Raw genomic sequence first — 17,409 nt, 5'->3', positions numbered from 1 at the left:
CAAGCAGTACCTTTCTCAAGGGATGGCCAAAGAGTTAATGGTATATATTAAATATAAGATGCACTCTCATTATAAACAGACATCAGTGCTTATAATGACATCAGCCATGTTGGTCTTCCCGGCATAGGATTAGTTCTTTTTTTGTTTTACAAAGACAACTGTGAACGATAAAAACACCAGTCTGTGTTGTAACCAGTCTAATTACCAGTCTAATTGGACACCTTGATGTTCAAACAATCTCCATCTGCTTTTGATTTGCTTTCAGATTTAAAAACGTGCATAGTGGTATGAACACTGCTAATGAGTTCACATTAACCTAACACTTGACTTTAACCTATTAATGTTCACATTTAAGATTCTCCGAAAGGCAATTTTAAAAGGTGTGTTGTAACTGCTAGGATGATGTGGCTGCAAGGATGCAAGTTATTGGTCTCACAGTGCCTCCCATTGGTGACTGCTGCAAAGTGCATGGGCTGTTGATGCTGTTTTACCCCAAAATGTGTTAAAGTTCATTTTTAATTGAGTACAGACATTAACCAAGATATCAAATAGTGCACGTAGATGCTTTGTAATGTGTTTTTTTCAAAGTTTTTCTTAGTTTGCCACTATAATCCTTTGAATTAAAAGTAGTGTGATATAATTGGGTAGTCGGTGATAGTTTGACATTACAGACCATAACAAACCCATGAGACAGGACAACCTAACACGGGAATTTCACCTAATTCCAGTGAAATAATTCACAGCTCAGCCAGGGTAAGACGTTGTTGGTAAATGTCTAACAGAGTGAGAGAACTGGCATATGCCACTATCTGGAGGGAGCGTCTTGTTATAAACCTCAAATGGCACTGAGCAAACAAACTTTTTTTCTCTTTAACAGTACATGTAATCAATCGTTCCTTTACCATTATTAGCTTCAGTGTTTAGGGGAGGGGGCTATAAGAAAGGGGAGGCATGGTTCATGGGGGGGGGGGGGAACCTGACACCCTGCAGACAGTAACACACAATCATTTTTACCTCCTATGTGAACACCTACAGCATCCATCACGACTTCCAGAACGTTCTGAGCAAAGAGGCTCACACTAAGGCAACCAGTGGGACGGCAGCCGCTACCCACAATACACACCTTTTACAAGCTGATCTGCATTACTGCATTAAATGATACTGCTCACACAGTCCATATATGATGATTATACTCAAGTTGGAAATGTTTCTTGTGTCACAACAGCTCCCTTTTCAACATCAAAAAAAGGCTTTTTCTTTAAATGTTCCTTTAAATTCATCATGTTACTGTTTGTTTCAATGCAACAAATAAATCATTATAATTAAACCCAGTCAGATCTCAAAAAATGTAACTAAGTCTGTACATTTTGTAAGTTACAGGTGGAAATAAGGAAATACAATATTATCACTTTAACATAAAATAAGAAATCAGCCATGATGATGTAATTCACAATCTTTTATTGTAGAAGGTGAACATCAATCTTTAACTTAGAAATAAAACAGCACTGCAATGACTTTTACTCAAAGAATGTTAATCCAATTTTGCTCTTGGGAGGGCAAACAATTAGGTGTGTGTGTGTGTGTGTGTGTGTGTGTGTGTGTGTGTGTGTGTGTGTGTGTGTGTGTGTGTGTGTGTGTGTGCGTGCGTGCGTGCGTGCGTGCGTGTGTAATTTACAAATTAGGCACACAGAATAAACAAGAGCACTTATTTGAAAAGGTTCTGTTAAAGCTAGTTATTGCTTGTCGTCAAGTCTCTATCCCCTCGTTTTCTGTCAGCCCTCTGCTTTACACTATCTGATAAATGGTGAGTTTGTTAATGCTCCAATGTGCTGGACCATACAGGACTCATGTAAAGTTGAGTGGCTGAAGCTTTGGCTGTGGAGCAGGTTGTCCAATATTTGTTGAGGTGTTAGTTCAAACCCATGCAGGCCACATGGCAAAGTACTCCTGAGCAAGACACTGATACCCACATTGCTCCCAATGTACACCATGTATGCGTGGGAATAAAACTTAAACTGCCTTGTTGAGAAAAATGGTATGCCAAATGAATGTAATGTAATGCCGCTGTACTTACAACTTCACTGGAAGACTAGGCACACATTCAAGAAATAATCCATAGGATTTTACATAAGATCTTACTTTCCTGGTTGGAGAAAGTAATACCAGAGCTCATATAGCAAACGTAAATCTTTATACATTTGGGACTATATGTATAGTCTGCATGCCAGTGCCATGGAGTAAAATAAACGTCCACCTGTAATTAAGGTTGAGTCAAACTATTTAATGTCTACGACAAAAGTTAAACTGATTGATGGACCAGAATGCAGCCTGTAGGCCTACTAACGATCAGGACTGATGTTGGTAAAACATTGAAGTTTTGTTTTTTTATTTTGTCTTTTTTATTTTGCATAATGTTTTCCGGTAGGGAAATCAGTGCACCTTTCTTGAAATTAAGTACCAGGGTTATATAAAGATATAACAGTAAAAGTTGTATTACTGTCATAATGCAAGTCTCGATAATTGGATGAGAGGATTCAGGTCTAGCTCCCGGAGTGTGGTGAATCGCTCGCAGATCTCACTGATGGATGATTCCCAGGGATGGTAGTCAAGCGCAGATCGAGAGAGAGACTAGTCGAACATGGCTCTCTCCAGAGGCTTGAGATGCTGTCAAAGGGTTTTCTCCTGGATACCTGTCCTTATAATAGCCGCCGTGATGTTGTGGTCATACTACGCCTACGTATTTGAGCTATGTCTTTGTAAGTATGACAGTCCGTTTGTTGTGTTTCTTAGTATTTCATTGTGTACATCGCAGATTGCCGCACAGCAGTGTTGACAAAATTAAAAGCCAGAGCAGGAGCTAGCAAAATAGGCGGAAGTGGTTTACGGTGTGTGCCTTATGTAGCTATAAAACACAACGTGAATACTTAATTTAATTTCGTATTGCCACCTAGAGGTTAGTGTTACAAAGACTGGCTGTTGCTGCGTCTCCTAGCTGCCTGTCAGTCGGGCTAGTCGAGTTAGCCGGTATTAAATCCTGTTCCTATTTTGAATTGTAAACTATTAGGGGCAATATCTGGCAAAATGGTTGCTAATCTCTGGCACCCAGCTTCTGTTTTCTCATGCCATGTTATTGTTTTTACAGTTACACTAACCAACACACTGGAGAAAGGTGAGTTACGTACACATGTTTGTGCTACAATCAATGTGCGCTGCTATAAAATACATTACGTTTATTGTAGTATTTTGTACATTGTTGTGACTTGTTTGTTTTTGCAGTGGCCTATCTACTGGTATTTCATGTTTGCTTTGTGATGTTCTCCTGGACCTACTGGAAGTCCATTTTTACCCCTCCTGCCTCACCATGCAAAAAGGTATCCTGCCCAGTTAAAGCTGCCAGGCTGAACATCCAGCTAGGATTGATTTGACCATTTATCGAGTCTGTAATATAAATGTGATAATGATGCATGTTTGTTGCTTTAGTTTCAGCTGTCATACTCGGACAAGCAAAGATACGAATTTGAAGAGAGACCAGATGCTCAGAAACAAATCCTGGTTGAGATTGCAAAGAAACTGCCCATCTTCAGTCGAGCTCATTCTGGAGGTAACTTGTGCTTTCATTTAATTCACATTTTTTCTTCTGCAGTAATATCATTTCATATGGTATTAACCCCTTCTGTGCCGTATGTCAAAAAAGGATTCACAAGGCAGGTATTTTAGGCACAGTCAGCTCGCACATAATCTTGTGTGCGTTGAAAATAAGTAGTCTAGGGGAATTAGGCCTCATCCAAAGTAATCAGCCAATGCATCTCTTTCATTAGTGCTGATTGCTAAGACTAAGTTGTAGACTAAAGGAAGCAAGTGAAGGGTACGCTCAGCTCAAATGTCCTTTATTCAACTGGCCATCCTGTTGTCTCCAGCTATCAGGTTCTGCGACCGCTGCCAGGTTCTGAAGCCTGACCGCTGTCACCACTGCTCAGTTTGTGAAACGTAAGTCACTCTTTCCTCCTCAATTCATTCAACTAGAGAGATTACGAGAGGCAAGATTATATTTGTTGGCCTTGGACTGTGGTGGTAATTACAAGGTGTTGCTTTGTTGGCACACAATATCTCAGAGAAAATATCCTGATGATCAATTAGTGTAGATCAAATGTTTACCAAAAGGCATCAGTAAAATAACAGAAAACTGTTAAAGAAGGTTGCATCAAAAGTATGATATTTATGATTTGATTTAAGGTACTAATTGCTTAAGCTGCAATGCTGTCAAAATGATATGCATTAAAACAATATTTTTCTTTCAAAGATGTGTATTGAAGATGGACCATCACTGTCCCTGGTAAGTAACTTTTGCCTGTATTTCCCTATTTTTGAGGAATGTATGTATCATTGTTTTGCTCTGAAAGCATCATTTCTTTTTATTTTAGGGTGAACAACTGTGTGGGCTTTGCCAACTACAAGTTTTTCCTGCTTTTCCTGGCCTACTCCATGGTGTATTGTGTATTCATTGCAGCTACAGTCTTTCAGTATTTCCTTAAATTCTGGGTGGTGAGTGTCATAAGTCTAAATTATCACTGGTGATCATAATGGAGTCATATCACATATTTGTGTTGCACACAGTCAGCACTACTGCAATTCCACAGGAACAGATAACCAAGTGTATTGAGTAAAACCTTTTTAAGCCCATTTTCTCAAGTTTCTCGTTCTCCTGTTTCTCTCTTCCAGGGGGACTTGCCAAATGGACCTGCAAAGTTCCATGTCCTCTTCCTCATGTTTGTGGCGCTCATGTTCTTCGTCAGTCTCATGTTCCTCTTTGGCTACCACTGTTGGTTGGTCTCCAAGAACCGATCCACTTTAGGTGAGGATTAACGTATTTATTGGAGAATGGAACCCCTTTAGATCCTTCTCATGAAGCTGCTCTCATCATCTCATAAATGTAGGAGCTTTGTTCAAATAGATATTTGGATAATGGAGAATTTAAACCACTTTCTGATTCTTTTTCCTTTTCTTAGAGGCTTTCACAGCTCCAGTTTTTGTCAGTGGACCAGACAGAAATGGCTTTAATGTTGGCATACGTAGAAATCTGCAGCAAGTGTTTGGAGAGGATCGAAGGCTGTGGTTCATCCCGGTTTTCACTGGGTGAGTTTGTTGGCATGAGGAAACAAGTTAGGATGCATAATTAGTTTACTTACTGTAAGACGCTTTTTTATAAATGTTTTGAATTTGAGCTATGAAAGAAATGTGCAGTAAAAATCAAATATAGTTATAGCAAACAATAATATCAAACAACATACAGGTAACTTTAGTCGAAATAATCAATTATATATTTGGATAGTTTATAGGAGGGATAATATGAATTAGTTGTAAAAACCACTTGGGATTTTTTGGAGAGTCAGTCCGCAGAATCAAAGTTGTTTTTACATGTAGCAGCATTTCATTTTCTAACATTTTCTATGAAGGATTAGATCAGTTGATGGAGTGATGGCCACGGCTCCTAACTAAGCTTCCCTTTTCTTTTGCACACTGTAAACGTCAGCCAAGGGAACGGCCACTACTTCCCCTTGAAGAATCGCAGTTCTGAGTCCCACAACCCCTTATTAGCTAATGAGGACCTGTGGGAGGAGTCTGATGATGGCTCTGAGGGAAGCCTGGGTGAGTCACTTTAACTTTGTCATATCATATTTCCACATTATCTTTCCAATTCCCAGAAAACAAACTGCATTTTAAAATCCTAAAAAGGATATCAGTCACTTTTTGCATTCATTGTGTGTACTGATGTTTTATATCATTTGAGTGTGTCAAGCTTTAGTAAATGTACAAATATAACAAGTTATGCATCAAAAATGGTTTTCAGATGTTTCTACAGAAGTCTAAATAGTTAGTCCCTGTAATGGCCAAAACTCAGCTTTCCAGTCACAGTAATGGGCACACGACTAAGTATTTCTGTATAAAGTCACATTCCAGCACCTTCCATAAATGGTAAATAACACACGCTTTGTCACCTTGGAGACGTGATTGTTAAACAAAGCAGAAACAAATATGTTTGTGCTCAAACTTGGAGGCCCAAATATTCCCCTGCACAGCAGTTTGCATTCCAACCAAACGGTTCTGCTCCACCTGGTGGTCACAGTCCATGTTGACTCGTGTATCCACGCTGAAATCTCTTCTTTTTTCTTCTTCTTTCATTCTAGTTGAGGACCATGACCCTTTGGTTACCATAGAGATGGAGGAATAGTAATGTAAAGTAAGGACAAAATACACTGGTTCAGAGGATGTAGATTCATATCACACACACTGTGGCAAACGCATTCCATATCATGTGGACCTTCAGACACTGAACAAATCCTGAAGGAGGCCAAACGTGTGGATTAAAAGTGCATTTGCATTGTTATTGCCACTTGTCCCCATCTGTTTTACATATTGATGAACAGAGGAACTCAATGGGCAACCAGTAGCTTCACCTCTCCTCTCAGCAGTACAACAGGATCAGTTTGGTTCAGACCAAAACTTGTCAAATATTACCTTGTATACAAAAAGACGGCTGTATTTATTACCATGGGTCGTATATATATATATATATATATATATATATATATATATATATATATATATATTTCCCTCCGGTTGTTCATCACAAAACAATGGCCTTTGTGGGATTATAAATAAGTGTTAATTGGGGAGCTTCTGTCTAGCTCTGTACTGCTTTACATGCCTCTGTGTTATTGTTGGGTCGTGGGTTTCCAGTGTCTGTGCTGGGTGGGTGGGGGGCTCTAACTTAACACCTATGATGCTGCAGGTCTCTTGTAGTGATTCAGTTGTCTGGCCTCTACCAGTTTGAGCTTTGCAGAATATTACCATGATATCTTACTTTTTTTTTTAATGCAAATAAGAGTATTATATTACCTGACTTAACCTCCGCCTTATTAATATATTAATTTTTGTGTTTTTCGGACTCCTTTTCTTCTAAGAATGTATTCAGCTCCCTGCTTGTGAATAGACTGTCAACGTTTCAGGCACCTATTTACGAGAAAACTCATATTGTGCTTATGTAGAGAATCTCAGCATTAATGTTATTTGCTAAATATGACATTATTGATGTCTGATCAGACTGGTAAGGGTATTAAAAACTAAACTGCTGTATATTTGAAGTGTTAATTCACTGTTACAGCTCAATATGTATTATGGCAAACGTAATATGTTTAAAATTCTTAAGTGGGGTCCATATACCGTGTATCATTGCTTAAATTATGTTGGATACATTGCTCTAAAGAAATCGAGTGATGGGTTTCAGTCCAATGCCGGGGATGAGCATACAAAAACAAACTGTGATAGACTTTTTATTTAAAAACAATCACAATCTTTCTACCATACCAGCCTTCCCTAGTGCAGTAACACTTCTGTGTGGAAGTTATAGGAAAGTGAAATTAACTTTCATCATGGGTACAAAATAATTTATAGGTTCTATGTCTGCTTGGACTTTTGATCTCTTGAAACATGCAGATAAGTGTACATATATATATATATATCGACTGGTCCTCATCCACTGGTTGGTAGAGGAACGCGATCTTCTGCAATGTGATGTTCCAAATGGTTTTCTACCTGCGTTAATGTATTTTGACATTTTAATAGTAATGGAACAGATCCTCCTGGTGGAAACTGTTGGTTTATGGTATTTATTGTGTATTTATATTTAGCCAGCAAACTTAGTTAAAAAAAACTTCTGTTAGTGAGTACGTCCATTTTAGTACAATTCAAAAGTTTGGCCTTTATCAAACCTTGATACTGTTTGATCTTGACACTTTAACTTGCTTCACTACTATGTTGGGAAAGCCAAATAAAATGCTGCTCATATCTGAGAAATTCACAATATAACATACATTATATGAGGTACAACTCATTGTCTGAAAGCATGTATAAACTCTAGGAAAGATGTGGATGTTGAGTGTTTCATGTCGTCTCGTGTCTATTCATTGTTATAATCTTCAGTTTCTCTTCCTGTGTATTGAGTTTACGGATTCATTACTGCGGCAGGCAGTGTCTGCATATGTTGCTCCATCAAGTGACTCTTAAAATAAACTATTGAAGCAATTTGCTTTTATCAAATAGTAGGATACGTGGTATTTATAAGATGACAAATGATAGAGTTCAATACTGCTAGAGCAGATGCAGTGTGGTCCCTTTTTATATCTTTACTTTGTATAGTATGTGATTGTGGCGCTTCCTTATTTCAACACCTCTAAACCATTGAAAGTACTGAAACTGTTTCATTTGCTGTTCTGTCTTTTAACAAATATAAATTTCTTTATTTTCCATCGGTTGTTGTAACATGCAAAATAAAATGATCCAACTCTTTATACAGTTCACTGATGTTCTCTTTCTTTAGCATGAGGATACACAGCAAGAAAAAAAAGCAACAATAATAAATACAGTCTCTCAGATTAATCATTTTGTATCAGTTTAGGAACTTTGGAGATAGGGTAGCATTATTTGGCACAACAAGGAGAACATGAGAGAAATTTAAATAAACAAGACAAAATATACTCAAAACTATTTGTAGGTCATGTTCCTCATGTTGTCCCCGGTTCAGTCGGTGCCAAAGTACCTCTGGCCAAAATGTGTCGGAGCCACCGGGTGGACCTCCGTGGTCAAGATGGTGATATCAGGGAACTCCTGGATAATAGATTTGGCTCCTAAGAAATAAAAAGTAAAATGTATTGCATTAATACAAGGCAAACCTGAGAAACTAACAGCAAAGGTCAAACTTATAATTTTTTGGGCCAGAGTAGCTTTTATTTTAGAGTGAGTGTTGAAAGGGGGAGACAGAGGGGAGGACAAGCATACATGCATTTACCATTTATTTGTAGCCAGAGGACTAATCCTGACTTTTATGATTTCCTCAAATGCTGCACAGCTTTGCTAAATGTATTTGAATTGATATTAAAATGCTGTAAATGTCATAACGAACAAAGAGAATTGCCCAAAAACATTTTACCCTGAGCCACAGCTAGCAGTATGGTTCACACAACAAGTCTCTCATAAAACAAAAAAAAGTTGCCTATTTTTCATCAGCTCCTAAACATTGAATAAGACTCCCAAAAACACATTTGCAGTAAGTCTGAAAACATATTCGACTAGGGAATCATATCTATTTGAGTATAAAAATAAATAATTCTAAAGGTCATTGCGCCAATTCCTTACATTACCCTCTCAGCATATTAACAGTAGGATTGGCTAATATGTTATGTTAACATGGGCTTCTTTCTTTGTGTGTATATTTTGGCCTTATGTAGAACCAAAGCTCACAAGGGTTAAACATAACAAAATGTCCTGAAAACAACACATATCCACATTAAATGCCATTATAATCAGGCAAGTAGTCATTGGGGAGAACTACCGCTAGTCCTATTTGTGGTCTAATTTAAAAAAGATCTGCTGCTCTGCTCACTCATACGGCTGCGTCAGATCAGCAGTGCCACCAAACTGCATTGTGGTTACCAGCAGTATAATGATGCAGCAGGAGAGAAGGATGGAGGAAAAACTGTGTGTGATCTGGTGGGTAAACAAAAGTAAATTGGTGGTAAGCTGCAGTTGGAGTGAACTGGCAGTGGTGGCATACCGTGAGGTGTGGAGAAAAGGCTGAGGAGGATAATATGTCTGGGCTGGACTCCGTGCTCGATCAGCACTCTCACCGCCTCGATCACAGTGTTGCCGGTGCCTGCAGACACAGAAAATGTAGGGTTTAACAGCGGCGGATATTCAAATGTTTACAATGTCATTTTAGTTTCAGAAACAATGTGTAAATTGAAGCCAACACAATGTAATGTTATTGCTATTTGTGTGTGCACTTGTTATTTTATAACCACCAGCAGGGGAGAGGTTTTGTCCTGTATTTTGAAATTGACAAATATAAAAATAACTTGGTATTAAATACAAAAGACTCTCTTAAATTGAAACATGCTCGATCGATCAACTGTACATTGTATCTGTATCATAATGCCACATGATAACATAAAAAGAAGGACATGAACAAAACTAGGGGGCTTCTCCCAAGTACAGCACTTGTACATACAATGAATAAACACAATTAAAAACGTCAAAAATATACAGTAAACAATGTTTGATTGTGTATGGGTTAGAATCTGGCTGTTGGCAAGTAACTGCTGCATTATGTTAGCATCTCCTCTCTAGGTACTGAGTCTGAGCACTATGTAGCATTTCATTCCTGACCCTGTTATCTGCATCAGTGTAACCATATGTTCTGAGATAATAAAACATACATTCAACCTGGATTAGTGACCATTATTTTAGCATAAAAATGCTGCTTTCTGACATTGGGAAACCAGGGCTATTAAGATCCTATTTTTGTTGGCTCTCATTATGCTATTCAGCAGCTTGGTGGCTATCTCCCGGGCAGTGTATAATTTCCCCCGTAAGAGCTATAATTATCAGAACAGTGTGAATGGGCTGGTATGATGTGGAAATGCAGAGACTTGCCGGTGAAGGTCAACTCAAGGGAGATTTCTCAAAATGAATAAATACATGAAACCGTTTTTACATTTGCACAAAAATGGACATCTCTTGACATTTATGTGCTGCCGAGGGCGGTTAACTGGAGTCATCATCAGTGAGATTAACTGCACTCAGCCCTGTGTTACTTACTAAGGATAGGGTACATGAGCAGCACTTTTCTTCTGTACACATCAGGGGGGAACTTGGCATAGAAGACCTTGGCTTTCTGTGTCTCCTCATCACTCTGGATGAGGATCTTGCCAATGCGGATGGAGCGGCAGCAGTCCCGGAGACCCTGCTCCATGGCCTCACCTGTGGTGAGACACACAATGCATCTTGCTCAGAGGATGTTGTTCATTTTGATGAATTTATTGATTTAGAGCCAGTGGTCCAGCATTAATTTCACAATATGTGATGTGTGTATAACCCAAGTCCAACTCAATTTTGAGTTGGACTTCATAATACTGTATGAAATCACAATACTTACAGTAGTCCAGATTTCCCTCCGTTCATCTCGGCTCTGCAAGTGCGATTGCCAAGTAGGCAAAATGAACAACACTGATGAAAATCAAAAATGTGTCTAAATTGTGTATGTCTCACAAACTACACTGTGTGTGCTTATGTCTCTACAAAACAGCACAGTAAAATGAATGGACGATGTAAAAAAAATACATTAAAATGCACTTTTAAAATATTATTTACATCAATGCGTGCTGCCTATAAAGAACAAAAAAGCACATTAGCCGTAAGTTCCTATTTTTCTAGAATGCTGTTAAAAAAAAATAGGACATCCTGTATTCTGATACGTAATTATGTATGAATATTGACGTGTCAAGATGCCAGCGCTGTGTAGACTAGATAGAAAACAATAGGTGGATGTGTTTCGATCTGCGTCATACACTGCAGCTAATGTGTGTTGCTTGAAAGATTTAACTAAAATAATTGTCCAACCCTTATAATTTATATATTCCTGCCCTAGAATTACTTTCATAAAAGGATAATATAGGTTTGGCTTTTGACAGTCTCATTAAATCTGAGAGAGAGAGGAAGTGAGTCGGTGACAGTGATTCCTTCAGAGAACCTGTTCTGCAAAGTACAGCATGGACCTGTAATATTATTCTATTGTATTAAAATGATCAATCAGTTTCATGTCTAGAAAAAATAACTTATACAAATGAAATGATCCTGAGCACACACTTCCCATGAACGGATGAATACGTGCAGGACTGGATATACAGCAAGTTGGCACAAATCACATATGCATGGAAGACATGATAAATGCACCTACAAAGGAGGGGCTGTAATTTTGGTGGGTGTGACACGACAGGTGTAACTTACCACTCCTCATTATGCTGACTCCACAGTTGCCTCTTTCAAACTTGACACCTTCATACTTGTACCCTGAGGGGGAAAATGAAGTGGGAACATTCACAAATGTAGCCGAGCTGAATAAGCCTGGTAGTCACACAGGCTAGAGGTAAAACACAGGAAGTGAGCCCACTTATTTTTTTTAATTGTTATAATTGGATAGCTTTTACATGGATTAATAGAAGTGTCGGAGCTCAGATTCTGTGTCTGAACCTAGACGTTAACTTTGTTATGAGAGAAAGAGACCCTCACCTGTTGGCGTGGTCACAGTGCACTCCGAGTAGGGGAGCTGATTCAAACCCTCTTCAACTACTAGTCTGATCTGTTATTTGAAGAAGAAAAAGCTCAGAGCTTGCAGCTTATACACATTACATATGGTGTATTAAGTCCCAAGCTTACCAGTCGATCAGCACAAAACACAAAGTCTCCTCTGCTGGTTGTCCTGAAAATGAAAATGTAAATACTTAGTTACAAACTAAGTACTCAATGTAGTTTTTGACTATAAATGCACCAAACCTACTGTATCCCTCCTCTTATGATACATACATGTATGCATTTGTACTGTGTACTGATCCTATCTCACTGAGCTCGTCCAAAATGAATACTTAACCTCACTGTGTGGAAGTTATTGGGATCATTTTTCCCACCCTGTCTTGAGGTTTATTCATAATATAATACATTAACAAGAACATCCATAAAATTCACCTGTTTGCAACTTACAAATGAATTATTACTTGTATATAGACTCTTATGGCACTACTTCTATTCTATTTTATTGTATTTACTTGCACTATTTTTTTCAGTTTTCAGCCTGTGACCTAAGATTTTCATCGACATAACAATGTAGTTATGTACGAAATATAACAATAAAAGCCTTGAACCTTGATTTATCTATTTTTTTTCCAACAATCATCCTATCATATTTGGTGTTGATGTGTTAATGGAAGTTTGATTCAGCTGCGGTTTTTATGACTTATATGTGCATGCTACAAATATTGATCCCTTTTTAAACGTAATGTGTACCGTTATTATTGTGTGTGAGTTTATTTTGCAACTTATGTCACTTATATTTTTCAAATCCAATTTCCAATCTTATTTTAACTATGTCATGTCCATTATTTGTATTTCCCTTTGTTGTAAAGCACTTCAGGGCTGCATTTAAATTAGGAAAAATGGCAATTCAAAAAAGTGTAGCATAATAACTATTTTGATTTTTAACACAACAGATCTGCTGTGGTCTGTACTTTGGTTAAGATAGGAGTAGGGACTCACTTGTCTCTGATTATGGTCTGTAACTCCCGGATCTGGTCATTGAGAGGGAGCAGTTTGAGCTGAGGTCCCACAGTTTCCTGGCTGCTGTCAGTCTGTATGCTGCCATCAGAGGCTTCAGAGGTGGGTAGCACACTACTGCTGCTGCTGCTGCTGTTGTTTGCAAATCGCACTTGCTTCATTGGGTGCTCCTGACCACTGTTGACATTGTTCAGCTGTTGATTGTGGCAAGGCATCCTGAGTGCGAGATCAAGGGGTTTCCTTTCCTAAAATGTGATAAAGTTAAATACCGATTCTTGACCGAGTGACCCAGTTTAACCGCTGTGTGCGTGACAAAGAAGACAACGTGTTCTTCCTTTAGCTTAAGCTGCTGTTTTGAAGTAAAACTATCCGAGTCACGCAGCTACCGCGTAGACTGACCTTTAGCAGCACATTCACCAACCTTTTAGATACTCAATCCCGTCGTGTCAATATTAAAGTAGCGGCAGATAAGTCCTCAAAATGTAACGTAGAGTGGACTAAAGCTGCTTGTCCGCTAGCACACAGGGTTGGTGGAAACCGGATATGACGTATCCGGCGTGTTGACTAACCGCCTTCCTCCTTCAGCAGCAACATGGCGCCGATGTTGGTAACACTGAAATGCGGCTTTTACTTTCAAAGACAGCAATTAGCGCTTCTCCTTCGACAGACAAGCTCATATCACATTTGGAATAAAAGTCACAGGGAAACGGTGTCGGAACCTAAACGCCAAAGCACATATCTGGTAAGTAAAGGGGGGTCAGGTGGCTGGAGAGGACACTGTGTTTTTGGTTGACAGTCAATACGCAAGGGCAGCGATGGAAAGTGTTTCTAACTTAGTTTAAAGGAAGTTAAAATAGATAATTTAGACAGTTTATTTACAAGAAATGTCGATGTCATTTACGATTGTATCGTCAACAAGATGCTAACAGCTAGCTAGCTGGCTAACTTACTTGTTACTATCTGTGTTAACATTAGCTTTAGTGAATGGTTAACGTTACAGTAAGGTCTGCACTTTGTCCCTTACATTTAACCCAATACCAATAAGTTAACAGTGTATCATAACTCCTACTATCTGCTTAAACATATCAACGTTTATCAAGCTAATGAGGCTGTCAGTGGACTCCGTCACGTGTTATAAGAGTCAGTACATGTTAGAGATAAGACTGTCTTTTTGTAGCTGATGTGATAACTGTCATCACATGTTAACAGTCTGTTATTGATTGTATCAGAACTTTAGTTTTCAGCACTTGCTGTGTGTAGAACTTGCTCAAACTGATGCAATATACCACCCCAGCCATATTTACTACCTGTAAGGTTTTAATGTTTAGTCTTTCTTGAAACTCAAAATGGTAATCTTTATAGTGTTTTAAAATGAGGTAGTTTTAGCAAGGCTGTTGAATTGTGTTGCATCGTTTCACTAGGTGTTTTCATCCATTTGTATATAGTGTCTTTATACTTTACATTGTACACTTATATTTAATTATTTTTTGTATTTCTTGCACACTCAATGTTAATAATATCCTTTTTATTGTTGTTAGCTGTAAGTTGGCCCTTCATAGTGTATATCTCTTGAAATATAGTCTTCAGATATATATCTTTCACTGTCAATATGTATATATTTTACTTTTTAGTTCTGGTTTATTTTCTATTTTCAGATGTTTCTGTTATGTTTATGTTTGTTTATTTTCTTCTCTTTTTAATTTTGACATTATGTGCAATGTCTTGTTTACATGCTGCTGTGACAAAAACATTTACCAAATTGGGATGAATAAAGTAATTATTATATTATCTTAATTTACACATTGCATGAGTTCTAGCTTGGTGCACTTAATAATCTGACGAGTGAGAGTATTTTATCTAGATAATATAGGTTTCCTTAGAAGTTATCACGCTACTCAGCTGGAGCGTTGTAGTTTACAAAAAGTAAACTAATTTACAATTAATGTGTGAAAAGGATTTTAGCCCGCATAATCAAGGATTTTAGCCCGCATAATCAAGGATTTTTGCCCGCGTTTTTCGGGAGGGTCTACATTACATAGAACATTACAACAGAAGGGGGTGAACAGAGGCTTGGAAAATACTTGAAGAAAATAAGTTAAGGGATGAATTGCTAGTTTAGTGAGCGCTACCATTATCAATAACGTTCCTGTTAAGTAATTCTGCATGGAATGATGAAAGTACTAACATTTTCCTTTCTTAATGCCTTTCTAAAAATTGGTTATGGCGCCCCGCTGGTGAGCGGTGGTTTTGGGGTGGCAATAGGGGTGGCCAGGATTCAGCCTTGTGGGGTGGCCCTGGCCACTCCGCCACCCCCAGCTCGCACTGGCAAGATTTAAAGGGTGGTTTAAAATTGCGCACTTTACTGAAACAAGGACCAACCTGCTGTTAGACCTTTACTTCATACAAAGACATAGTCTTTATGTTCGAAAAGAAAATAACCCAAGTACTAAGACGATGGATGGATCTCGGAGGGACCACATCATCCCTGCAGTTATGGACGAGTATTTCAGTACTGTATTATAGGTAAAAACACACAACTGTATCCCAGAAAGCATATGTTGTTAGTGTGTTGGTCATTCGTTACATATTTGAATGGTATACATAACTTAGACTGGGGGTGTAACGTATGCTAAAACTCAGAGCGAGTCCTTTTACCCTCACCTGTAGCGCTTAGGTATTCCGAGCTGAATGCACACACAGAGACCAACTCAAGGGCTTTTTCATGTAGATCTGTGATGGACATGTGGCCATGTCGCGGGCGTCCACATCTCATGTGGACACCAGTCACCTGGTGGTGAGGGGCAGGCCCTTAAGCAGGCCAGAAGGCAGGCGAGGATCAGCAGCAGAAGCGAGGGACATTGCTCACCAAGTTAGATCAATCGCAGATCGGGTCGGTGCTGGTCAAGGACAGAATACAAAAAAAAAACTTATAAAAGCAAGAAAACAAATAATCTGTAAATGGTCGTGCGAAATATACCGCTGCCCGTTAATATACTTGGGCGGCCGCTTAATGATACGCTTTGTTGTTGTCTGTGCACGTCCAAGCGTATAGCTCTGTGTGGGGAAACCCTGTGTGACTCAGATCATGATCAGATCACACGGATATAAAAGCGATTTTGAAAAATAAGAGAGCAAAAGACAGATGTGGTGAAATTGATATAAGTTAATTAATGTTTTTGTGAAGTTGTGGAATGGTATGGTTGTTGTGTTATCCATCTATGTATGACAATTATGCTTTTCTGGATAAGTTGCGTGTTTTAATGATAATAGTATTGAGGAATAGACGTCATAATGGACCGAGGATTGATGTGGGTTCCCTCCAGGAGATCCATCCATCTCTATATATGTTATTTTCTTTCGACAATAAAGATATTGTCTTTGTATGAATAAAGCGTCGGATCAACACAGGGTTGAGTGTATGTCAGTAAGCCCAATTTTAAAGGCCGACCAGTTTAATCTTGCCAGCTGTCGGAGCTGTCTGGGGGGTGCCGCGAGCTGCCCGGCCACCCCAGCTGAATCCTGGCGGCCACCCTATGGGCCCACCCCAAACACCCTCACCCACGGGCCCAAACAATTTAGAACATGAGAAGAAGAGAATGTTTAGTAACCTTTCATCATGTCATCAAGAATTAACAGTTAATAGACGTTATGATAGTGTACGTCACCTAAACTACAATTCACTTAAACTTATTTTCTCCAAAGTTATTTCAAGGCTCCTGCTACACCCCTTCTATGTGAATGGTTCGTGATGTAATGTAGACCCTCCGGAAAACGCGGGCAAAAAATCACTTGATTATGCCCGGGACATACATCTTTGATTATGTGATTAGACATGCGGCGTTTTGTATGGTGGGGTTTTCTTATGCGGTGAGATTGCGGGCGAAGATGCGGATTTGCCAGTGGCGGAAGCTGGCGTTCGGCTGGGCGGAAAGAGGAGAGCTATGGATTTTATTTTTTTTTTTATGTACGGTACTGATTGAGGCCTCGCTCCTATATCGGCGACCCCCAGCTGAATCCTGGCCGTTATAGATTCTCTCTCGCGCGCGCGCGCTTTACCAAGCCCTTGGTGAGGTGGTGATCTCAGTTCAAACAATTTTCGAATGTTATTTCTCGTAAAAAGCCAATTTGGGCCTATTGTTAAATCACAGACGAGCTCACTCATCACACCGCACACGCCACACAGCACACACACACACACACACACACAACACACACATCACAGCAGGACCACCCCACACACACACTCCA

The 17,409-nt window shown here is 39.0% G+C and overlaps 3 protein-coding genes across 4 annotated transcripts in view; 2 read left to right on the top strand and 1 right to left on the bottom strand.

The window, feature by feature from the left end:
* The first annotated feature begins 2,599 nt into the window (after positions 1–2,599).
* On the top strand, positions 2,600–8,573 carry zdhhc15b (zDHHC palmitoyltransferase 15b). Its single transcript, XM_010768972.1, has 11 exons — positions 2,600–2,756; positions 3,143–3,169; positions 3,277–3,371; positions 3,481–3,601; positions 3,918–3,987; positions 4,301–4,333; positions 4,422–4,542; positions 4,720–4,852; positions 5,007–5,133; positions 5,531–5,646; positions 6,186–8,573. Exons 1-11 carry the CDS (start codon positions 2,639–2,641, stop codon positions 6,227–6,229), a joined length of 1,005 nt encoding a protein of 334 aa, XP_010767274.1. The 5' UTR covers positions 2,600–2,638; the 3' UTR covers positions 6,230–8,573.
* uprt (uracil phosphoribosyltransferase (FUR1) homolog (S. cerevisiae)) lies at positions 8,269–13,726 on the bottom strand. Of its 2 annotated transcripts, XR_798118.1 has the most exons (8): positions 13,144–13,393; positions 12,271–12,313; positions 12,124–12,193; positions 11,842–11,904; positions 10,991–11,061; positions 10,654–10,815; positions 9,611–9,709; positions 8,269–8,684 (listed from the first exon to the last, which is right to left on the bottom strand). XR_798118.1 is itself a non-coding variant. In XM_010768973.1 (7 exons), the coding sequence occupies exons 1-7, from the start codon at positions 13,374–13,376 to the stop codon at positions 8,578–8,580; spliced, it is 777 nt and encodes a 258-aa protein (XP_010767275.1). In that variant the 5' UTR covers positions 13,377–13,726; the 3' UTR covers positions 8,269–8,577. The 2 variants fall into 2 exon arrangements, 1 of the variants encoding a protein (XP_010767275.1); XM_010768973.1 differs by lacking the exon at positions 10,991–11,061 and having other exon boundaries at positions 13,144–13,726.
* Positions 13,727–13,737: 11 nt separating this feature from the next.
* The window catches only part of abcb7 (ATP-binding cassette, sub-family B (MDR/TAP), member 7), a 39,551-nt gene continuing 35,879 nt past the window's right edge, over positions 13,738–17,409 (top strand). Inside the window, exon 1 of the mRNA XM_010768974.1 lies at positions 13,738–13,903. Coding sequence (XP_010767276.1) covers positions 13,754–13,903 — 150 coding nt within the window. The 5' untranslated portion in view covers positions 13,738–13,753. The remainder of the gene's footprint in view (positions 13,904–17,409) is intronic.

Source organism: Notothenia coriiceps, unplaced genomic scaffold (genome assembly GCF_000735185.1).
Source record: "Notothenia coriiceps isolate Sejong01 unplaced genomic scaffold, NC01 NC01_scaffold00006163, whole genome shotgun sequence".
Classification (NCBI taxonomy): domain Eukaryota; kingdom Metazoa; phylum Chordata; class Actinopteri; order Perciformes; family Nototheniidae; genus Notothenia; species Notothenia coriiceps.
The sequence above is the reverse complement of the archived record's forward strand: the minus strand, read 5'-3'. Positions and strand labels throughout refer to the sequence as shown.